This window comes from Phoca vitulina, unplaced genomic scaffold, assembly GCF_004348235.1.
Source record: "Phoca vitulina isolate PV1807 unplaced genomic scaffold, GSC_HSeal_1.0 scaffold45, whole genome shotgun sequence".
In the NCBI taxonomy this organism is placed as follows: domain Eukaryota; kingdom Metazoa; phylum Chordata; class Mammalia; order Carnivora; family Phocidae; genus Phoca; species Phoca vitulina.
The window spans coordinates 7,012,433-7,037,712 of record NW_022589748.1 but is presented as its reverse complement, the minus strand read 5'-3'; the positions used below and the strand labels follow the sequence as shown (position 1 = coordinate 7,037,712).

The 25,280-nt window shown below is 43.6% G+C and overlaps 1 protein-coding gene across 1 annotated transcript in view; it reads right to left on the bottom strand.

Annotated features, from left to right (window-relative positions):
* Nucleotides 1-25,280, bottom strand: part of GALNT17 (polypeptide N-acetylgalactosaminyltransferase 17) — a 448,158-nt gene that overhangs the window by 287,481 nt on the left and 135,397 nt on the right. The window contains exon 2 of the mRNA XM_032430645.1: nt 6,363-6,546. Coding sequence (XP_032286536.1) covers nt 6,363-6,546 — 184 coding nt within the window. The remainder of the gene's footprint in view (nt 1-6,362; nt 6,547-25,280) is intronic.

Here is a 25,280-nt window from a genome sequence, read left to right as displayed (position 1 = left end):
AGAAAAGGCTGATTTGAAAAAAATGGACAGACATCTTAAACAAAAGGTACATACCTTGTACCATATTCCAAAATAAACACTAGATGGGTGAAGGAGCAAAATACAAGAGTCACGGAAAAGCAACACCAACAGAATAGAATATTTATAAGTATTTCTGCAGGATGATATCTTTCTCGGCTTTAAAGCAGTGAAGAAATGAAATTGGCAAGATTGACAGTTTGGGATTCATACAAGTTTAAACTATCTGTCCAGTGGAAGAAAAAAAAAAACCCACAGAATTGAAATGAAACGCAAAACAACATTTTGGAATCCATCGGCGTGAAAGATGACAAGCAAATGGTTAATCCCACTACTACCTAAAAATTCATTCACGTTTATACGAAGAACAATTTTCTTAAGAGCAGCATGATAAGAAAAGAGTAAGAATTATAGCAACATCAGGTTCTGTACAAAATTGTGATGAAACTAGCTGATTTAAATCCTCTACACTCGGGAGGGCTTTGGGGGAGCTTCATCAAAAGGATCTCACCCACTGGGGGATACTTCCTCCTGAGCTTGGAGGAAGGAAACTACTCTGGCCCCAGACAGCTGCCTCCCTGCACATCCCCAGGGCTCACACAGAGAGAAGCAGCTTCCATAGGCAAATCCTTTGCCACTTTTTGATGGCAAGGGTTAATCTGCAATTAGCAAAGGTTAATTTGGTAATGTTTGCTGTGGAGCCCAGAATTTACAATGGTACCTCTGGTTACCAAATATGACTCATGGGCAATCTCCCAAATTCATCTCCAATTCCACCTTCCAATGCATCCTCCACAGAGCTGCCGGAATAATCTAAGCAGGCAAATGTGGTCATGTCATCCAACCCACCTCTTTCTATCTTCTCCACCTCTTTCTTCTGCCATACTTTCACCCTGCCTGGCCTGCACTTAATTTTTTTTGTGTAGATTAACATTCACTGCTTAATTAAACTTTGATTTTGTGAAAACAAAACATCTCATTTCTATAATCTCCATGTACCTAAATATCAATGGTGATGCCCTTATTTCTTGATGTTTACATTTTAGACATTTGCAACTGATTTTCTGTTTCTGAGGATAAAGATTTAATGGTCTTATACTGCCCACACTTCACACACACATTTTGCCCTCCTCCTTCTTCCAATACAGCTACATCATAATTTGCAGGTAGGTAATATCCAATATTTACATTTGTGTGACTATATTATGCCCAGCTGAGCCAGAGTGTATAAAATTACAATTCCTTTCTTGAGAAACTCTTGTTTTTTTCCTGCGGCTAACAATTGCTTTGCTTTGTCAGAAGCATTTTTTTCCCCTTCTGTTTCTATCACTAATTTAGTCCCAAACTTTCTGAAAGAATGGCTAAAAAAAAATCTTGCAAAGGCAAGAAAAACAGAAATAAACAAGTGGGACTACATCAAGCTAAAAAGCTTCTGCACAGCTAACAAAACAAAACAAAACAAAACAAAACAAAACAAAACACCATGATAAAATGAAAAGGCAACCTACTGAATGAGAGAAAATATTTATAAATCATGTATCTGGTAAGGGATTAACATAAAAATTTATACATACAACTCGATAGCAAAAAATCAAACAATCCAATTAGAAAATTGGGCAGAAGATCTGAACAGACATTATTCCAAAGAAGACATATAGGTGGCCAAAGGGTACATGAAAAGATGCTTCCCATCACTAATCATAAAGGAAATGCAAATCAAAACCACAAGATACCACCTCACACCTGGCTAATATCAAAAAGACAAGAAATAAGTGTTGGTGAAGATTTGGAGAAGAGGGAATCCTTGTGCACTGGTGGTGAGAATGCAAACTGGTGTAGCCACTATGGAAAACAGTATGGAGGTGCCTCAAAAAAGTAAAAAATAGAACTACCATATGATCCAGCAATCCCACTTTTGGGTATTTATCCAAAAAAAGAAAAGAAAGAAAGAAAGAAAACACTAATTTGAAGATATTTGCACCCCCATGTTCATTGCAGTATTATTCACAAAACCCAAGAAATGGAAACAATCTAAATGTCCATCAGTGGATGAGTGAATAAAGAAAATGTGATACACACACACAAACACACACACACACACACACACAAAATGGACTCCTATTCTGCTATAAAAAAGAATGAAATCCTGCCATTTATGACAACATGGATGGACCTTGAGGGCGTTAGACTAAGTGAAATAAGTCAAACAGAGAAAGACAAATCTGTGGAATCTAAAAACAAACAAAATAAGCTCATTGCTACAGAGAACAGACTGGTAGTTGCCAGAGGCAGGGGGTGGGGAGTAGGCCAAATGGATGAAAGGAGTCAAGAGGAAGAAACTTCTGGTTATAAAATAAATAAGTCCTAGGGATGTCATGTACAGCATGGCGACTCTAGTTAATAATACTGTATTTCACCTGTGAAAGTTACTAAGCTAGTAGATCTCAAAGGTTCTCATTACAAGAAAAAAACAACCTGTAACTACGTGTACTGACAGATGTTAACTAGACTTGTGGTCATTCCACAATGTAGACAAACATCAAACCATTATGTTGCACACCTGAAACTAATATAAGGTTGTATGTCAATTATGCTTCAATAATAACAATAATAATAATTCTGGATGCCATCAAAAACACTAGGTAATCAAGCTCTTCTGTCCCCTGGCCTCCTTTGGTGACATACGTCATACAGCCCTCCATCCTCCTGTTCCAGTGTGGAATGGGTGTTCTCTGGACCTGCCACACAGCTGTCACCCTGAAATGTCACCCTGGAGCATCCCTTCATCAGCTTCCCAGGATCTGCCTTTTGTACGCTCCTCTTTGAGTCCCCTGTTTCTTCAACACTATTATCATTCTCTTTCTTACTTTACTCCCTTGTTTTACTGGAGCATATCCTTAAATAGCTTCTTGAAAACAGATGCAGGGAAGGTACAATTGTGGAGACCCTACTTACATATAATATATTTACTTGTTTTGAAATTTTACATTTACTTTTTTTTTTTTAATTTGAAGATCGGGGGCACCTGGGTGGCTCAGTCGGTTAAGCATCTGACTCTTGATTTCAGCTCAGGTCACGATCTCAGGGTCCTGGGATCAAGCCCCACTCTGGGCTCTACATTCAGCAGGGAGTCTGCTTGAGGATTCTCTCCCTCTTCCTCTTTTCCTCCCGTCTACCCCCGCGGACGTGTGCACATGTGCTCTCTCTCTCTCAATAAATAAATAAATAAATAAATAAATCTTTAAATAAATAAATAAAATAAAACTTGAGAATTTAACTGGCTTTACTAAATGATTCACAAATCATACAGCATGCCAGCTAGAAAATAGAGGGTTGCTCTGAGGAGTTGTACAAAAAACATTTACATTTGGTGATGTGGGTTTAATTTCTCTTTTCATTCATCCCCTAGACACAGGGTGGGACCTTCTAACCTGAAAGCTCATGTCCCACAGACCTGGGAAATTGTGCTCCATCATTGGTCTGGTGATTTTCTTCTCTCCGTGTTCTCTGTTCTCTCTCCAATACTCCTATTAGTTAATGTTGGACCTACTGAACTGATACAACTGCTTTAATTTCTCTCTCCCATTTTTCTTTTTTTTTTTTTTTGATCTGTCAGATGTTTTTCTCAATGCTATCTTCCACTCTCTTGTTGATTTATTCCTATCTTATTTGTAACTCCCAAGACTTCTTTTCTATTCTCACCTGGGATCGTGACCTGGGCTGAAGGCAGACACCTAAAAACTGAGCCACCCAGGCGCCCCCTGTTGTCGTTGTGGTTAAGGCCTTTTGTAACCAAGACTCTCCTGGGATGTCCAGGGATCCTGGCTCTTCTTTCTTTTTTCGGAGTGAGACAGCTATGTGGAGACAAATGGAGTTTTACAAGCCTTACTAATAGTGAGCAGAACTCAGACATTTGGGGAGGGAGGGCCAACTACCACATCTGTTAGCCTTTTCTTAGGCTGGTTGCTTCAAGAGTAGATTCTTCCAAGTACTGATTTACAGGGGTGTACAAGCCTGGAGGGGTAATGACATTGAGGATGTCCCCAGATGGTATGCAGTCTTACCATCTGTCCTAGGCTACATCTTACGAACTCAAGCCCAGAGTTCACCTTTTCCAGAGAGCAAATCTCCCATATCCTGCCAGGGGCAGTGTTGGAGACAGAATCTGGGGGTACAGATGCAATCCTTCTTTTCAAATCTACTTCCCAGCCATCGGAAGTACACAGAACCTCCAATGCCCAGGTCTCTGGGGTTCTGAGGTGTGACTAGGCTGCATTCTTCAGGTCTTCCCACCATAGGCAGGAGGCTGGCTCCCAGCCTCATCCAGTCTGCTGTCAGTTACCATTCATTCCCCCTCTTTCAATCTTCCAAAATTTTGTAGGTGTTTCCTCCCTGCAGTCCTCCCCTAACCTGTTCAGTCATCCCTTATAAGTTACCATCGTCTCTGGTTCTTTACTATCATCTTAGTAAAGTGCCAGGAGGGGGCCAGATACAAGTGGGATGTTCAAGACAGTATGCTAATTTATAGAGCATGTTGAGCCATGCATCCCCCCAACCCCAAGTACGCCATGTTTTTATTTGCCCCCAACTCTGCTCTTGCTGTCCCCCTGCCTGGTCCATCCCTATCCTCCTCCTTTCATCCATTTCCCAACCCTTAATGACACTTCAAGATCAGACTCAGGCATCATCTCAAGCGGGAAACTTTCCAGATCCTCCCCACACAGGCTGCATTTATCTCTGGCTTGACACACACCACATAGACCATAGTGTGCCAAATCACCCTGTCTATAAGTCTGCCTCCCTCCCTAGATAAGAAGTAAGCAAGGACTGTGTCTTTTCCAATGTCCTGCCTCTAGTGTGGGGAAAACCATCTGGCACAAAATAGGTGCTCCTAATATGTGTTCAACTGACCCACTTCAGTAAGCTCCATATTGGAAACATTTTCATTCTCAAAGGCGGGCAAAAAAAAAAAAAAAAAAATATATGGCTCTGTTTATTTGCCAACGTCCAAATAAGAAAGGCTAATCAGAGAGCACCAGGAAATGAAAACAGCCAGATGTGTTTGAGAGCCAAGGTCCAGGAATGCAAAATAGCTTCCAACAGGGGTGATGTATGTTTTCCTAGTGATTCAAAAGGAATATACGTTTATTAGGCAGAGAGAGATTTAGCAGGTTCCTTGGCTAATGCTGCAATTTTAAATCCATTTAAGATAATTTTCTTTATCTTGAATCTATTTTTCTCAGTAACCAGGATACTTAACTGATTTGTCCAAAATCCATTTGAAAAAGAAATAATCTACTCTAAGCAAGGACACACTCTAAATTGGAAAAAAAGAGACACTACAACTCTTAAGAAAACAAAGAACCCTGTTAAGCCAATGTGGACGCCTGCCTAGAAAATAGGTTTTCCTCCAGCATCCTGATTCTATGACCGATCCCTCTTCTCCATTTCCCAAGGAGAACACAAATAATTCTTAAATCTGAGCCCGCAGAACAAAGACTTTTCCTGAGACAAAAGACCCAAACAAATTGGTTAAAAGGTAACACTCTCAAACTAAACAGTGGAAGATGAAACAATCATGGAATGCACTTTCTCACCCATCAGCTTGGCAAAGCATTTTTGAAACACGAGTACCCAGTTTGGGAAGGATCAAGTAAGATTCCAACGAGTGCGGATTGCCATCAACTTTCTGGAGGACAGTATCCCAAGATGTATCTAGAGCCTCCAGAGTACTCCTACGATATGGCATAAGCATTATACTTTTAGAAGTGTGGCTTGAGAAAATAAATACCAAATCACAACACACAAGGATGTGAGTGGCAAGATATTCATCAAATGGTTATTTATAATAATGACAAACTGACAATACCCTGAATTGCAACAATGGAAATAATGATGCAAAATGGTCATAATGATGATCATCGTTAATCATAATTAATGACATCAGCACGCGCTCATGAAATAATATTAAATGGAAGAAAGATCCAAACAATACATCACATGCTCATAATCTGTATAGAAAATTGACTCAAACACAAAATGCCAAAATTTGACCAACTGCTGTCTCTAGGTAATGAGGTCATGGCGAGTTTTGTGTTTTACTTAAGACTTTTTGTATTGAGGACCTTCCTATGTGTTTCTGGATTACTTTTATAAAAATGTCAAGACTTTATTTAGATAATATTTCGTAATCCATAGTACTCCATTTGTTGACTGTGAAGGACACTAAGTAAGACAGAAGCCCCTCTGCTAGTCACAAAGGACCTGAGAACATGTCACAGACTCAGGGCTGCACCCATCCTGTGATGTAGCAAGCCACTCTGAATGACTGAATCACAACTTACTTCGTGGGACGATAATCCGGAATGGAACGATCCAGTGAAATTTTTTCACTGAGGTAGGAATTGTAGCCATACTTCTCGTGGGGTCCCTTGGCTTTCTCTTCTTCAGCCGGGGAAAGGGTAGCAGGAAGGCCCCCTTTGCCCCGCCCACCATAACCTTCAATGAGCCCAAGGGATTTGGATAAGCCTAGAAAAAGGAAGGAAAAACAATTATTTGAAAGCCACCACATCAGGCTATGTCACTCAAGCTCAGATATATGCTTCAATGGCAAGTCTAACATTACCTGTCATGGGTAATTACTTCCTCGATAGAGCAATCCAGGAATGTGCCCTGAACACAATCATATTAAGAGGAAGGTCGAGGCAACTGAGAGTTCTGGAACTAAGTTTAATTCCCAGTAAGGAGCTTCTCCCTCCTCTGGGGAACTGAGTGGACGGGGGTCCACAAAAGGGAGAGACTATCTAAACTGGGACAAATGCAGACCAAGAAGGACACAGGAAATGGAACAGACGTGGGGCTATCAGCCAGGCCTGTTTTCCTTTCTCCGTGGTGCAATGACAAGCCTTGATATTCCACGAGCTACATGCACGACACAAAAAAAGAACAGCCAGTCACAAGGAACGGCCAGACCAAAGGTGCTTTTGCTTCATTTGAACAGAGAATGACACACAGATTGGTTTTATCATGAGTTTAAAGTGTGTAACAACCTGACACAGTTCTTTACCTAATGGTTTTATTTAAATTTCATCTAAATGGCAAAAGGAAATATAGAATGTTTGAGAATAAATCATAGAGGGGGAAAAAAAAACCCACAAGGGTGATAACCATGCCAAGTGGAGTAGGAGGCCTCTGTAACAAGCCTCACTGAGCAATTGCAAGTTCCCAGGATGGTGGCAGCTTTATATCTACTACTGTTCCATTATACAATAAACAGCTTGATGGGCAATCCTGAAATCCAAGAGTTATGGGAGGTTTTAGTTCTCGGCTAGAAAACTTTTGTTGTTAAGGGCTCTCATTCCCTTTTGCCATTTTGAATGCTCAAGCTAAGTTACTTAGCACACCCACGAGCATGTGCACGCGCACACACACACACACAAAACACTTTATCCACAGAAGTCCCATCACTCCTACTGGCAGGAAGAACACGGAGCGGAGATGTAAACAGTGCCCTCCGCTTTCATGAGGGGCAGCCCACAGAGCTGAGGACGATTCAAACCTCCCAGAAAGGTACCCCCAGACCAGTCAAAGGCCAACAACTCTGCTCCCATCACAGAACAGCACTCTATCACATAATGGCAAGATTTGCGTGCTTCTCTGAAAACAGAAATGTATTTTCTGTGATATCAAGATCAAAAAGCAAAGGTCGAGCAAGCATCTCAGAGTTGGTCTCGGGTAAACATCATTTTTCTACCTGAGAATCATTTCCACTGTCCACTCTGAGCTCCAGGAACCCTGACATCTTTTCCGCCTGCCATCATCCCAATAGAGGCGCCCTCAGCTAAGCATTAGATTATTCCAACATTTCCCACCTGCTTCCTGGGCTTTGAATTCTCATTCCACATCAATGTGCCACAAACATTCCAATAATATCACCTTCACAATGCTCAAAAATCTATAAGAACTCTTCCCATGTCAAGTGCAAATACCTGTGCTGGGTTTTAAAATCACTTGTCAGAGAACATTACTAGTAGGAATGTTAAGACAGTGCAGCGACTTTGGAAAATAGTTCGGTAGTTCTTCAAAATGCTAAGCATAGTTTTACCATATGACCCAGCAACTCCATTCCTGGGTATATCCCCAAGAGAAATGAAAAGATCTGCCCACATAAAAACTTATATAGAAATGTTCATAAGAGCATTATTCATATTAGCTGAATGTCTATCAACTGATGAATGAATAAACAAAAATGTAAAACCATACCATGAGACATTATTTAGCAATAAAAAAGAAGGAAGTAGTGATACACAATATGACGTGGATGAACTTTGAAAACATGATGCCAAGTAAACAATGCTGGTCAGGAAAGACCACATATTGTGTGATTCTATTTATATGAAATGCGCAGAATAGGCAAATCTCCAGAGACAGAAAGTAGATCAATATCTGTTTCGGGCTGATGGGAGTGGGGGAGGAAATGGGGAGTGACTGCTAATGTGTGTGGGGTGTCTTTTTGGGTGATGATAATGTTCTGGAGTTAGATTGTGGGGATATGTGCATAAACTTGTGAATCTACTAAAAAGGAAAATGTTTTAAGTTCTTTTAAAATCAGAACATAGTCACAAAATATAATTCTTAATACCATTTTTTAATGGAGGAAGAAACCCACCAAGGCCAAAGTCATTACGTGGCCCTTATTCCCTTGAGGTTGTTAGACTCTTACCTGTAAGTGACAGGTGCCTAAAGCACAGAGAAGGAAAGGAACACGATCTGAGGCAAGGGGACAGACCCCAGACAACCACCATTTACGGAGGCGCTCTCCCGCATGCTGGGGACCCCGCTAAGTGCTTTACGTGGAGTGTATAACTGTTTTGTCAACTCTCCTGACAAACCTCTGAGGAAGGTATTATTTTGATCTCTGACAAATGAGGACACTGAGTCTGAGAATGTAGTAACTTGGTCAAAGTTCCATGGCTGGTAAAGGAAGACAGACCGGGATTCTGGGTATAGTTAAGAGACTCAAAGGAGGACAAAACCTCGCCTCTGTGACAAATAAGGAGACCAATTCCAGGACTCTTGCAGCTGCTGACAAGAGAGGATAGGGGCCTCATTTTAAGGCAGTGGTGATAGTGATCAAAAGGAGAGGAGAGTTTGGAGAGGTATTTAAGAGACACTGTCACAAGGCAGAGACAGACAGGTGTTAGGGTGCGAAAGAGCAGGAAGAAGTGAGTTAGCCTGGCTTCCAGTGTGAGGACTAGGTGAGAACACCACTCCCAAAGATGGCGCAATCAGAAGCAGGTTTGAGAAGATGAGTTCCACTCCGCACAGGTGGTCTACGGGGCACCCATGGGACATTCCGACAGTGTCAGAGGTCCAGTGGGTAACTGAAACCCATGAGAATGGAAGTTAAGATGGAAGACGAAGCCCAAGATATGAGCCAGGAAGCCACAGCCTGGCAGGGGCTGTAGCCATGATGGAGGGTAGGGGTGGCAGGCTCGGGGCAGAGGTCGAGCAGCAAGAAGGAGAAAGACAGATGATGCTCAGGAATTTCAACATATTTAGAGTAGGAACTGCATCCTTCAAAACTTCTATCTTCTCCACTCTGTACACGGGCTCTCTCACTGAAGCTACACTTGAAGCTCAAGACTTCAAGGAACTAAGACTTAAAGGAATGGAGAAATATCTCAGTATGAACCAAGTGGTTAAGCTTCTTCCTTATCTTCATAGATCCATTCAACCACCCTCTCTCCATCCACTAATGATCACTGTTTAGGCTTTAATTTTTTTAATGGTTTTATATCCATTTCTGTATTAAACAGGAAAGGCTGATGTTACCAGGATCACTTTAGAGATAACGAAATGGAGGCTCAGGAGGATTAATTATGTGACCTTCCAAAAGTAATGGAAATGGAAGACATTCCTTCCAACCTCAACACACACGAATGTTCTATCCAGGAAATTCTTCAGGAAGAAAGAACCCAGCATGGAAAATATGATGGTGATAAATTAATGGTAGTGAACTCATTAAGAGGATACTATATAGCAATGAAAATGAATTACTTGCCAATAAATGGATGAATCTCAGAGACACAACGTCAAGTGAAAAGCAAGCATTAATTCATATAATTCCATTTATATAAAGTTTCAAAAGCTAATCAAACCATAGTTCAGAGATATAAACTCATGGAGTGAAACCAGAAACAACTGCAAAAAAGAGACTAGATCATCCTTGGGAAAGACACACAAAGGACCTCAAAGGTCCTGGTAATGTTCCATTAGAAAGCTAGTAGGATTCATTCATTCATTCATTCAATTCCATAATAATTCATTATAGAATTATTACCTGACATGTATGTGATATATATAATGGATGGCATTTTGCATAATAAAAAAGATCATGTAGGGACTACTGACAGTGGGTTTTTTTCTCCTTGTCTTGTGCACTTCTGCTCATTCACCTGGATTTTCCCTTTTTCTCACTAGTCACAAACAGCCTTCCACAGTTTTCCGGCCAGCATGCAGCCCAAGGGTCAAGGAGGGAAACCACTGGAATGGGACATGACTGACTTTCAATTTAACTGAGCAGCTTCAGTAGAAAACATCCGATTCTTCCTCTTATCTCATCTATTTGGTTTGGTTAGCACATCTTTTTCTTCCCCTGATGACAAAGGCCTTCTTTTGGCCATTAAATGCCACCTCAGAGCTAAAAAGCATCTCAGCTGTGTTTGCCCAGCATCTTCCATGGGCAGCCTTTCCAATGCAGGCAGAAGGGCCAGGGAAGGAATTCATTTTAAAATGGCACAGGAATTAAGACTAGGAATGCATGCTAATCCCACCAAGAACACAAAGGGAATGACGGTTCCCAGTGAGATTTTTTTTTCCCTTTCTGTGGCATTATTTCTTCCATTATGGAAGGGACCCACTTAGCAGCCTCAAAAAAGATCATTCTTCACAGTGCAATACGACAATTACGAATTATATATTTTGTGGTCCATGTGCTCCCATTTTCCCCCCAGTTGAATCTGCCAGCAAGGTTCAACAAAGCAGCAAAAATTTTCACTGGCATTTTAATGTGCTTACTTAGCAGGCCCCAGAAACTACTGGCAAAGATAAATAAGAATTCAAGATCATCAACAAGGCTCAAGTTGGTCTTCACTTAGCCAGGAAAAGTCGCCTCTGGAGCCAGCTGGGATGACTCCATGCACCTGGGAACCTTCTCTTCTGAAAGTGCCTTTTGCAATCTGGTCAGAAGCAATTGTAGCCGCTGCAGACCAAAATGTATTTGTAGGCCTGGAAGTCCCAGTTGGCAAAGGGAAGAAGAAGAAGAAAAGAGGGAAAGAGGAGTGGTTGCTTGGCACTTGGTCTGGGAAGATGCATCATTCCCTCTATCTTCAGGCAAGGCCTTCTGAGTTATTTTAGCCAAAGACTGCAGAGCCAAGGGGGAGCGAAGAGGCAAGAAGCTGAAGATAAAGAGAGCGAGAGCAAATTGAGCTCGGTCATCCCATAGCACCTCTTCCACATATTGTTCATGTTTCTCTCCAGATCCACTGTCCACCATCTTCGCCTGCTTCACATCCCAGGAGACAGACCTATAGAGATAGCATCAAGGGCTTTGGGTTGGAGTCAACCAACAGGAGGTCCCTGGAGGAGACTGATGGATGGAGAGAGAAAGAGGTTGGAGTGTGTCCTCCCCCAGCTTACTCCCGAAGGGGAAGTGGTTGGGTCACCTTCTCTATGCCGCTGTTGCCATGAGGCAGCCCTCTCCTAGGGTTTGCCTGGGGTTACATCCAGCCGTGTGTTCTGTTAATCGCTCCCCCCCAACTTCCTCCTCCTTCATGCCTGGCATGCCAACTTCTTCCTCCTCTGTTGCTAGCCCTAGGTGAGTCACCATCCCTTGTCATTCTTGTTGATCTCTGAAACTTGGTAAATATTTTGCTAGACTCTCTTCCATCACCTCTTCTGGATACGCCGTCTGTTTCCTGCCGGGATCCTGACACACACAGCATCCCACCTAGCCCCGGGGGATGACTTCTCCCACAGTGCCACATCTACACCCTTCCCTGAAGGGCAGGGGTGTGGTCACCCCAGTGCCCAACACACAGGAAGCTTCTAAAAACTGTTGAGTATATGGATGAGTAGAGAAAGATCTGGAGATTCAACTCGGAGCCATCTATAACAAAGTTGATGTCGAGAAAGAACACTAAATATCCATGAGATAAATATCTACTAAGAGAAGAGCAATGAAAACTACAAACTACATAGGGTCGTTGTATTTATAGTCATAAAGAAGAGAGTCTACACTGATGAATGTCACAGGGAAATCAAGCCTAAAAAAGGCCATTTGGTTTGGCCACGGAATGGGCCCTGGTGCCCTTGAAGACCGCCATGTCCGTGAAGTAGGCACCCCCAGGACAGAAAAGAAAGGAGGCGGGAGGCAATTTCACTTCTCAGTCAGGACCCCTGGGCTGGAGCACGTTTAATGGGTCCTGTGTTACCAGTGTTTTGTATTCCATCAATAACCCACTAGAATATATAATGTAAAAAAAAGTGATATTTATAAAAATAACAAATATTGCAGTGTATCTAGAAGGAACTTTAACCAATAGGAAGAGAAGTATAAAACTCTACTGAAGGGAATAAAATGAGACATCTCTAGCTTAGCAGAGAGAGAGAGAGAGAGAGAGAGAGACATGTTTTTGAAGTATCCGGTGGAATGCTATGAAGACACATACTTCCCTTCCTTAATGTATAGGTTAAATATAACTCCAAATGAGATTTTTTTTTCAGGAACATAACAAAAATTCTAAAATTAGCCCACAAGAACACAGAGGCCAGAAAGCATAGATTAAAAAAAGAAGAAGAAGAAGAAGAAAAGTGAGAGAGGTTGCCCTCTCCAATATTAAGTTCAAAAACAAAGCAATAATAATTCAAGTGGCGTAGTCACTGGGAGGAAATTCTACATATACTCTGGGAAACGAGGCTCTAAATATGTTTTTTTTTCCCTCAAATAGTCATCCAATTCCCCAAACATGAAGTCATTAACATAACCTCCACTTTTGAAATTTTAGAAACTCCCTCTAGTCCAGTTGAGTCAACACCTCACTTGGGGATGACAGAGAAGCTTCATGAACCATGCACGGAGCCCGGGGATCCCGAGGTGCTCATACTTAATGACTGCTCAGCAAGACTCCATCACTCGGCCCATGTCTGTCTTTGGCTGGGCCCAAGATATCCGGGCTCCACGGTGGCAGTAAAAATAAAGAACCACGGCTATAAATCAAGGTGCCTTCCCGCCTCCCTCCATACAATGAAGGACATAATTTTCTCCAGGGTTACAGTTTAAACTTATGAGTTTACAGATAACTGGCATTATTCTTCCAGAAATAGGGATGGCACTCACAACGGACGCACAAACTCCAGGATAGATAGAGGCTGTGGCGAAATGCAGTCTGGTGCCTTGTCGACTCACAAAGCTCCTCATCATCTGCGCAGCCAGGACACGCGTGCACACACACACACACACACCAGCCCATGAGGCAGGCACGTCCCGTGGCCCAGCTGGGTGAGCCTGTGTTAGGGGGTCTCTGCAGAAGCCTGACGCCCCCTGAAGGTCACAGAGTCTCAGGGAGATCCTCCGTGATGCTAAAGCATTTAGGAGTTGTCAAACTTATAGACAATCAGGAAGCTGCAGCCATAAACTGAATAGTGAGCAATAATTCCAGCAATATATTCCTGACCAACGTCTAAATAGGGACGACTCCTGAAAAACGTGTGAAAAGGGGCCGTGAAGGGCCTTAACATACCAGCTAGTAAAACATACTGAAAAGCTCTGATAATTAAGACAGTGAGACAATAGAACAAGAAGTGACAGGCACATCAGTGGAACAGAAAAGCTAGGCTGAGGGCATCTGTCTTCGGCTCAGGTCATGATCCTGGGGTCCTGCGATTGAGCCCTGAGTCGGGCTCCCTCTCCCTCTGCCTCCCATCTGTGCTCTCTCTATGTCAAATAAATAAATAAAATCTTAAAAAAAAAAAAAGAAAAGAAAAGAAAAGAAAAGCTAGCCCGGAAATATTGCCAAAAGAAGATAGCTCCATGTTGGACACAATTATTAGTGATAATTAGTTAAGCTGACAAATGTCTGTTAGATGCAAAGCACTACACTAATCACTTTAATTATTATTATACAGTATTTATGTTAAACAAATATGCTAACTATATCTGTGTTATATATATATATTTTTGTTGTTGTTGTTAATTTCCTTAATTTACATATACGTATTTTTTCTAATTCATTATTCCAGTGACTCTTGGGGCTCGCTCTTATGTATCTCTTGACTCTGTTCCTTCTCTGCATCGCTTCCACCACCTGGATTCAAGCTCAAGTCCTCTTCCTTGGGTTACTACGGTCAACCCTAACCCACTGAGCCTGAGCCAGGGTAAGACATGCAAGTCTGATCACCACCTGCTTAAAATTCATCAGTGTATTCCTGCCGCTATAGAAAAAAAAATCCAAAATCACCCTGTAATATACAAAGCCGCTCATTAGCTGACTCCCTGCCCAGCCTCATTCTCCACCTGTCCCTCCACCACATCCTTTATTTTAGCTCTGTAGCCTTCTGATGCTTCTAAAAAGTCACTGCCCCTTCGTGCCTCTGCCGGTCATCCTTGCTACTCAACACAATCCCACAGACCCTTTCTGAACACCGCCCTACCCTGAAAGTCAGATGCTGCTCTTTGGTGGAAATCTCAACCACAGCGTTGCTCCTGTCATATCACATGTGTCCTTGAGTAGTCACTCACACTTCCTGCAAACAGGAAGACCTGTCTTATACATGGTCTGCACCTACGAAGCACTTCATTCATGTTGCACGGAGGAACAGATAGCTGGATGAGCAAAGCAATGGAATAAATGAAAGAATAAGTGAATGAGTGCATTAGAAGCTGGGCTGGCCAACTACGTTACCATGTTCTAGGGCTGATATAGACATCTCCTGGAGACGCGTCAGAAACCGGTAAGCACCGCTTCATGAACTCATATCGAATCATTATGAAATCCCCGGTTCATATATTAGTATGATGATCTTGACATTTGTTGACATCTACATTACAATGATTTTGACACTTTCTGTCCTGTATCCTCAGTGCTTCCCAGATACGATGTCCAAATGTTATGTGAGTCTTAATATCCTGAATGAACTCCCAGAGTTCAACTATGTCAGCTGCTTCTTGGTGCAAGAGAACCGAATAAATTGTTGCCTATGTCTAAAGGCAATAGCACACTTGGGATCCAACACAGAATCTTGAGATGGAAGGAAGGACAATTCAACCATTTCTCCATAGCTCCATCCAGCACCGGAACTCCAGAGAGATGGCCGCCCAGTTTCTACTATATTCCTGTAGGAAAAAAGAACTCACCACCTGACACAGCAGGCCATTCCTGGTTTATCTGTCATGCATATAATTATACTTTCATATCATTTTCAGTATTGTTTCATTATCATGACCTGCCTCCCTATATTTTTTCCAAGCTAAACATATCCACTCCTTCAGTCACCTCTGTATGACCATGTTTTCTAATTTTCCAATTTTCCATGATTTCTTAGTCTGCTCAGGCAGCTATAACAAAATACCATAGATTGAGTGGCTTAAACAACAGACATTGATTTCTTAGTTTGGAAGACTGGGAAGTCCAAAAGTAAGGTGCTGGTATATTTGGTTCTTAGGGAGGGCTCTCTTCTTGGCTTGCAGACAACCGCCACCTTGCTGTGTCCTCACATGATGGAACAAGAGCAAGCTCTGGTATCTTCCTCTCCTTTTAAGGGTACCAGGGCCATCATGGGGACACTACTCACTTAACTTATCTGAACCTAACTACCTCCTGAAGTCCCCACATCCTAACAATATCACATTAGAGGTTAGGGCTGTAAGATGTGAATTTGGCGGGGGTGATACATACATGCGCTCCATAACTCATGGTCATCTGCTGCTGGATTCTGCCCTAGACAACAAAACGATGACTAATGGGTCTTTGGATGTGGGCTCCCCCCGAGAGCCCAGAATACTAGAAGTACATTTTTGCCCATTAACCAAACTGTTCATGCAGCATTTGCAATTCCAAGAGATATGAATCATTGTTATGTGCTTGAAGTGCCTTTGGAACAAACTGTCCATAAATTTTCAAACTGCAGTTTTATACAAAATGACATATCATACATGTATTATGAACTTTAGACTTCCCGGAATCTCTCTACAAAGATTATTTAATTTGATCCTCAGAACAGCCCCATCCACACTCAGCAGATAAGAAAAAGAGGCCCAGTGAAGATTATGAATGATCCTAAGATCACTGAAAACAGTCCGAGGTGGATCTAGAACCGGGGTCGATGTATTTCCGGTTGCCAAGCCCGTCTTCAGGAAATGCATTCTCTGATTTCATGCTGTGATGAAGAAGACCAAGTAAGGCCTGAATCTCACTCTCTGTGCCAAACAAATATTGGCACAAACATCCCCCTGCGTGTGGATGTGATAAACACATGGTTCTGGCCTGGCCCAGGCTCTAGCTGATGCATAGGTCTGAGTGTGTAGATGAAAAAAATATTTCCAAAAAAATAAAGAAAAGAAGAGCTTGGCAATCATTGAGATTGCTTGGAGCAGATGGATGAAAGACGCTGGCTACACAGGTTAATTGTGTTACTTAGCCTCACATCACTTATAAAACTACACAAGGGGAAAAAAAAGCTGACCTAGGGCTGGGTGGGAAATATGCTGAATTGGAGAAAGTCCCCTGCCATGACCTATGAAATTCACTGGTGTCAAATGCATTCAAGGCATTGCAGACCATGCCATTTGTCACATTCGTTCAGCACCTGCCCATCCTGACAGCTTTCAGAGAACATTCCCACTCCTCCCTTCTCATGCCCTGAACCCTCCTAGGATTTTAGTCCCAATGAGAGGGGTTAAAAAGAAGGGAGAGAGGGCAGTGAAGGTTAGCAACACTAACCTTTACCAAATTCTACAAAAAGCATATAAGTTTTAAATAGCATACGTATAGCTCCACAGATTTTGAGTGCCAATACCTATGGTCATGTCATAGAGGGTAAATTATGAAATCAGAAGAGGGATAAGGGAGGAGTAAGACAACACAAAAATGAACCACCGTAGGAAAATGTTGCTATCTCTTTCACCCCTCAAAACCATCAGCATCACCTTCCTTTAACACCCACACACCACTGCCACCACTATCATCACCACCACGATCACCATCATCATCATCACCACCACCATCACCAGGACCACCATCACCAGCACCACCATCACCATCGTCATCATCATCAACATCATCACCATCAACATCATCACCATCAACATCCACATCACCACCACCACCAACACCCCCATCACCAACACCATCAACATTACCACCACCACCAACAACAACAACACCATCACCACCACCATCAACACCATCACAATCAACATCATCACCATCAACATCCGCATCACCACCACCACCAACACCACCATCACCTCCATCACCAACACCATCAACATTACCACCACCACCATGACCATCTCTAATTGATTATTAGAAACTGGAAACAATAGAATACCTATTCTCAAAGAGCTAGTCAGAAGCAGCACAAGTTTAAAAATAAACATCCAGTTCCTTATAAAAAAGACCCTGTTGCAGGAGGGGAAGAATGAAGCGGGGGAAATCGGAGGGGGAGACGAACCATGAGAGACTATGGAATCTGAAAAACAAACTGAGGGTTCTAGAGGGGAAGGGGAGGGGGGATGGGTTAGCCTGGTGATGGGTATTAAAGAGGGCACATTCTGCATGGAGCACTGGGTGTTATACGCAAGCAATGAATCATGGAACACTACATCAAAACTAATGCATGTAATGTATGGTGATTAACATAACATAATAAAAAATAAATAAATAAAAATAAATAAATAATTTTAAAAAAAGGTAATGATGGGAAGTCTTTCAAAAGGAGAGGAATACAGGGTTAAAATGCACATAAATGGAGATCCTCTATTAAACAGTAATTCTACTTAAAAAAAAAAAAGGCCCTGTTGACTAAAGATCCCATTAACGTATAAGTAAATTCCACCTTTAAGTGTTTCTCCAAGGTGCTACATTAGATTTTTGTTCAGCAAATACAAACTTTCTGTCCTCCACATTCCTGGGAAGCGTACACATCCCCATCCCACTAATGTGGGCTCTGCCTATTTTGCTGGGCAGAGTATATTTCCTCACTCTTAATTTTGGGCTTGGCCGTGAGACTTGCTTTGGTCAACAAGACACTAGTGAATGTGATATGAGAAGAGGCTTGAAATATGCTTAGAGTGTTGGCCTTGGCCTCTTCACCCAGCCTCTACACGACAATATGCTTTGGGTGGCCCACTGGTCCAAGGAGGATGAGAGTCTCATGGGACAGCTAGATTCAATTTGCAACTTAGAAGCCAGCCCAGCTAAACTCAGTCTAGATCAGCTTATCTGAAGACACATGAGAGAAAGAGAGGCTCCAAGAATAACTCACTCACATTTTTTTTTCCTGAGCAACAAAGGATTTTGGACATTGGGGCATTCAGTAAGATGGAAAACAGCAGGAGGAAAAGATCTTTGGGTACGAGTGGGTGTGATGCAGACTCAAGAGTTTGGCTGGGTGGAACATAATGAACTGGACATGCCCATAAGACATCCAAATGGAGATGTCAAGCACATGATAGGGGATGAGGTCAGTTTTGGAAATATAAAATTGGCATTGACCAGTGTCCAAAGGTAATTTAAAGACAGATTCCTTGCGGAGTCCCCTAGGCAACGGAGATACACAGAGAAAAAAGAAGCCTGACCATTGAGCCCTGGGCACACCACCAGGAAGGAGCCATTACAAGAAAATTGAGAGGAATGGAGACAGAAAACCTGGAAATGGTAGGTTTTTGGAAGCTGCCCCATGGATTTGGTCGTGCCAAGGTGCCGGCAAATCCTGCAGGACCAACTTCAGGGAACCAAAACCTGGAGGAGGCTCGACAGAGAACAAGAGTGAACACATGAAGACAGCAGGTACAGCCTACACTTCCAAAGAGTTGCTGTAAGAAAGAGCAGAGGAATGTGAAGCTGCTTCTATTCAATGGAAAAGAGTTACCCTAACAGAAAAATAAATAAACCAAATAAGGCTTGGCATGCACAGGATGTGGTTCTGCAGATCCTAGGACCTTCTCTGCCCTGCTGGGACAATGGCCTCCCGCAAATTCCTGCCACGAAACTCACACATGTAAAATGGGGACCGAAAAGCATCTGAGACCCCTTGTTGTCTCAGATTCCACGCTCCTCTCTTGGCAGCCCCGGAGTGAAAACATATGTGACAGAATGAGGACACAAGCAAGAAAGCTCATCCATCAGTAAACGAAGAATGTGGCATAACCTGACGGCATCTAGAAATCAGTAGATTTCCAAAGGTCTTTGTGATGGGGGTTCTGTGGCTCCATGTGACCTGTACAGGGGACACCTGTGAGGTCCCGCCACCTGGTGGGAACCTCAGAGCACTCTGGCATCACAGCAAACAAGGGGAAGGGAAGCAAGAGGCCAAACTCTTTACGTGGATGGGCCCAGATACAGCAACGTCGGCACTAGCTTAGGATTTATCACTCTACGTAGAAGTGGTAAAACCCAACTTCTTGGAGATTCAATAAAGTCAGCAGATGCAAAATAGCCCCCCCCAAAAAATATGAATCCCCAAATCTCACACTCTTAGGCTCATCCAGGGCCACTCTGGTCCTTGACCTAATGTAATGTATCTCCTCCACGTTGCTGCCAGGATGAATCCAGCCTCAAAATAAACACCTCCAGAAGTTCAAACTCCCTCATGAGCCCCTAGCCAGCCTACTCCATTGGGTTCATGTTGAATGTTCTCTAAATACAGCCAATGTCAGCCTCATCATTCTACCTTCCACACACTGGTCTTAATTCTGTCTGGGAACACACAGAAGAAGCTGACTTCCTCTGAGCTCCAAAGCTATTGATGTGGCCACTGTCCCCGGGGCACAGGTATCTATGACCAGGACACGTTTCTCCACCTTCACTCCTTCCAGTTCATCTCACAAGCTCCTCATTATTCCACGTGACTTTGGTTCCTTCTCTTGCTGGATTTCCCGATGAGGAAAACAAAAAGCAGGCAGAGTAGAGGTGATTATTCCATGGGGAAACATACAGCGCCGGGTCCCACCGCGGTGAACAGTCTCTACCAGGAGGCTGCGGGTTTATGCAGATGGAACTGTCTGGACATTTCACTAGCCAGAGATCGAAGTGGATACAAGAGACCAAAAGAAAACACACCCCCGTGCCCCGGTTACTCTCCAGCTCTTAGAAAATGACCTTGATGGCAAGAGTTTGTGGAAATGTTCTACAAAAAAAACGCCCCGACTTTATTGTTCTTGGCTTGAGAAGAATCTGGAAGCCTTTTGGGGAATGAATGACCTCCAGGACACGAGCTTTGTTAAGAGGCTCTGACATGGAAATGTCCGTTCCCAAAGCACTGCAGTGAATGTACACACACCTTCTACCATCCAGGCCACTCTCCCCAGCATGGGCCTGTTCACCTCGGGCCGGGGCTGGAACATTCAGGAGGTGTGAGGCAAGCACATCCACCCAAGTGTGCAGGTGCGGGGGGCACCACCAGCCCTTCATCCGTCCGGAGGGCCAGCAGGAGGTGCTCATTTAACTTGGCGCCGTGGAGCTCTTTCATTTGGGACGCATTTATTCATACCCCTCCTCGTTGCAAAATTAACAGTGATAATTGAAGCCAAAATCGGGAATGGAGAGGACAAGAATTACTGAGAAGTGATGAGAAAAAAATTACGGATCAATACCAGCCCGGTTCCCGATGTGAGGCAGGTGTGGGTGGGGATCGACAGAGTTGGCAGAGATCATGTACTAGGGGTCTTAGGGATGGTCCAGCAGCTCCCACCTGGTGGGGCTCCAGGGACCATAGTCAGGGACCCAGCCCATTCTGTCTTTCCCTCTGGTTCTTATCTGAGGCATCCTCCTCCCCAGCCCCAGGTGGCCTTCGAGGCTCTTGGCTTCCCTAGCTTCTGCTCTGGTTCCAGCTGCAGAATCAGCAGAGAGGCTGGTCCCTCTGCAGACTTCTGGTTGCTTCCCTGGGTACAGCTTCTCCGCTTTCCAGGATGTCCTTCCACTTTGCCCACCGTCCCCTGGGGCCGGGATCTCAGCTTTCCAGGCTTAGGCGAGGCCCCACACTCAGTTATATAACAATAACCACAATGATCGGTTTCTCCTCTCTCTCTGTCTTAAACTCTTGGAGCCTCAGTTTCTTATTCTGAAAAGGAGGAATAATGATTTATCAGCTCATACAACAGAGTGCACACCAAGAGGACAGAAAGCACAGCGCTTGGCAGACAGTAGGGGCTCAAATCATAAGGGTTCTCTTGTATATTCCCGAAGGGATGTAAGATGGCGTGGCCATTTTCGAGAACAGGGAAAGCAGCTCCTCAAAAGGTTAAACACAGAGTTGCCAGGGCAATTCCCCTCCTAGATACACAATGTATGTCCACACAAAAACTTGGACCCAAATGTCCACAGTAGCCCTATTCACATCAGCCAAAGAGTGGAGACCATCCCCATGCCCATCCACCGTAGAACACATCAACAAATGTGGCGCATCCGCACAACGGAATATTATTCAGCCGTGAAAAGGAATGAAGTATGGATACATGCTACAATGTGGATGGACCGTGAAAACATTATGCTAAATCAAAGCCAGACAAAACATCAAAGATACTGTATGATAACATATGTATGAAATGCCCAGAAGAAGCAACTGCACAGAAACAAAAAAGAAAATAGATTGGTGGTTGCCAGGGGCTGGGGTGGGATGGGTAGTGACTGCTAACGATCACGGGGTTTCTTTCGGGAGTGATGGAATGTTCTAGAATTACGTACTGGTGATTTGTACAGGGTGAATTTTATGGTATGTGAATGGTCTCAATAAAAAAAATAATAAAAAAGGTTAAAATAAGCAAAAGTAGACTATGCAGGGAAAAACAATAACAGGAAAGGCTCTTGACTCCTCTTTCTTGAACTTTCTTGTTTCCACTTCAAAATCCTATGACCCAGAGAGGCTGCTCTGAGCTCTAGTGCAACCCAGGAAAGGTCTTCCTTTACCTCTTTGTCGGGTCATATTCTTTATCTATCTGTCTCTCCATTCACCTGTCGATCTACACATCATCGACTCAAAATTTTTTTTTTAAAGATTTTATTTATTTATTTGAGAGAGAGAGAACGAGAGACAGAGAGCATGAGAGGGAGGAGGGTCAGAGGGAGAAGCAGACTCCCTGCTGAGCAGGGAGCCCGATGTGGGACTCGATCCCGGGACTCCAGGACCATGACCTGAGCCGAAGGCAGTCACTTAACCAACTGAGCCACCCAGGCGCCCCGACTCAAAATTTTATTCCACCTCTTTTCCTCTGCAAAGTTCTCTGCCATATTTATCCCCCCTAATTCAGTTCGTACAGCCAAAGAAATTAAAAGCAGTTTTGTGTCATGGTTACGCACACACACACACACACAAACAATTTTCTGTTCTTCAGGAACAATGAACTACTATAACTTTTCCATTACCGTTGTCTGCAGAGTAATAAACCACAGACCCAAACTACATTTCAGTTGTGTTTTCTTTTGTAAAAGGTAGAAAAACTGGACTGTCCCTCTAAGGATGAAGGGCAACATCTGCCCCCCCCACCCCCCGCCCATAATGCCCAAGAGCCAAAATTAAATGATCTTTTTCAAAATCCATTGCGGGGGGAGATTTTTTTCAAGTGGACAACGTAGTGAGCTCTTTGAGAATTTTCCTGACGCCTCACATGATAAAATGTCCCCTTTAATCCCTCCCCACGGCTAACAAAGTGCAGCAACTCAACCCTTCACATTTAATTTCCTTTTAAACCCAGGTTTCAGAGGGGACTCTGCATCCAACACAATAGTCACCCTAGAAGGATTCCAATGAGCCCTAACTGCCTCCAACCTAATATGTGCTCATTGTTATACAAATTGCCTTCATGGAGAGAAACTCTGAGTCAATATGCATTTTCTCCCCCACCCAGCTTGCTCTCTCCCTAATTAGCTTTTACTGAGCTACGGCTCACCATTTTTTAAGGTCAAAAAGTCTCCTTTACAAAATATTCACCTGATACATTGAAGATTTTTTTTCTGAGGCGGCTTTCATTCTCGATAATTATTCTTTGTTAAAGAGAAACAAGCACACTGCTTGCTAATGTGTTTTTGTTGCCCTGGACGGTCGGCCACAAAGCAGAAGAACCTTTGCTACTCGATGACTCTCCTTTCTTATTTACTCTTTCGAATTCCAGCCTACTGAAAGAGAGTCCTTCCAAGCCCTCGCAGGGATACCGGGAGGGAAAAAGTATCCTGATCACGCTCTTGTCCTTCTGGAAACTACAATCTGGACAGGAAGCTGAGATATGCTTGCATTGCTTGAGTGGCAAAAATAAAGACTCGTGAGAATAATTGGGGGGATGATTCAGAGAATGAGGTTGTCAATATGTGCTTAGAAGAATGTATTCATGTTCATAATACCCAAGGATGGTAAGACATGATGGTCCTAGTCCAAAAAGTGGATAAGTCTGTGGCTCTCCCCAGCATGGACTCTGGGTTGGGATTTGAGAAATCTCTCTTTGGGGGAGCCCTCACCTGCCAAGCCCACCATGCACAGCCAGTGTGCCCTCCACTGATGAGCAGAGCTAGGAAGAGGCGTGTGACAAGGGCGCCCCAAAGGGAACAGAAAGGAAGAGATTCATTTCCACCTTCAACCAACACAGACTCATTAGGCACTTCCTATGTCCCCGGACCTAGGGGGAGATTTAGCCACAAAGAAAACAGACACAATTCCTGCCCTCGTGCCTCTTACAGGCTAACAGGGAAAACGAACATTAAGCAACTAATTACACAAGTAATTGATTCAAATTAGGTCAAGTGCACCAGGGGAGGTGTAGAGCAAGGAACATGCCCTGCTACGTGTTGTTAGATGTTGAATTCCCAACTCCCTGTAGCTCAGAATGTAACCCTACTGGAGATAAGGTCTCCAATAACAGGGGTTTAAGTTAAAATGAGGTTGTTATCATGGGCTCTAATCCAATCTGACTAGTGTCCTAATAGTAAGAAGTTGACACCCCAGGGGCGCCTGGGTGGCTCAGTCGTTAAGCGTCTGCCTTCGGCTCAGGTCATGATCCCAGGGTCCTGGAATCGAGCCCCGCATCGGGCTCTCTGCTCGGCGGGAAGCCTGCTTCTCCCTCTCCCACTCCCCCCTGCTTGTGTTCCCTCTTTCACTGTGTTTCTCTCTGTCAAATAAATAAAATCTTAAAAAAAAAAAAAAAAAAAAGAAGTTGACACCCCAGGGATGAGCACACAGAGGAAGACCACGCCCAAGAGAGGACAGGTGCCTGCAAGCCAAGGAGAGAGGCCTTGGGACAAACCCACCCAGAGGACACCTTGGTCTTGGACTTCTAGCCTCCAGGACTTGAGAATGTAAATTTCTGTTGTTTAAGCCCCCCGCTCTGTGGTCCTTTGTTACGGCAGCGCCAGCAGACCAGTACACAATCACAGACAATCCTGCTAAATTTTCTTTTTTTTTTAAATTTATTTATTTGAGAGCGGAAGAGAGTAGGGGAGGGGGAGGACGGGGGATAGGGAGAGAGAGGGAGAGAGAATCTCCAGCAGACTCCCAGCAGAGCACAGAACCCGACATGGGGCTCAATCCCAGGACCCTGAGATCAGGACGTGAGCCAAAATCAAGAGCTGGACATTTAAGTGACTGAGCCACCCAGGCACCCACCACCCCCCGCTAAATTTTCAAGGGCTTTTTGGCAGTGGCGACATGAAAGCAGCAGTCAACGTCAAAGTTTTGATGCAGATAAACAGATAATGATGAAAGTTACCTGGTGGATGCAGACACAGGGACAGCTGGTGTGGGATGGGGAGCTATAGACTAAGGTCTACAATGACCGCCAAGGTCCTCTGGGCTCTCGCGTCTTATGCTTCTCCCACACAGGGATCGATGGAGCAAAACTGCACGGTACAGCCATGCACATCCTTACCCACGAACGCTCCTACCCCTGCACCGACCCATCTCGAGAATTTAACGAGTCAAGGGAAGACCCTCCCAACTTTGTCCTTGTCATCGCTCTACACCGATGAGCTGTGCTATCCTGCTTTATCTCTCCACTG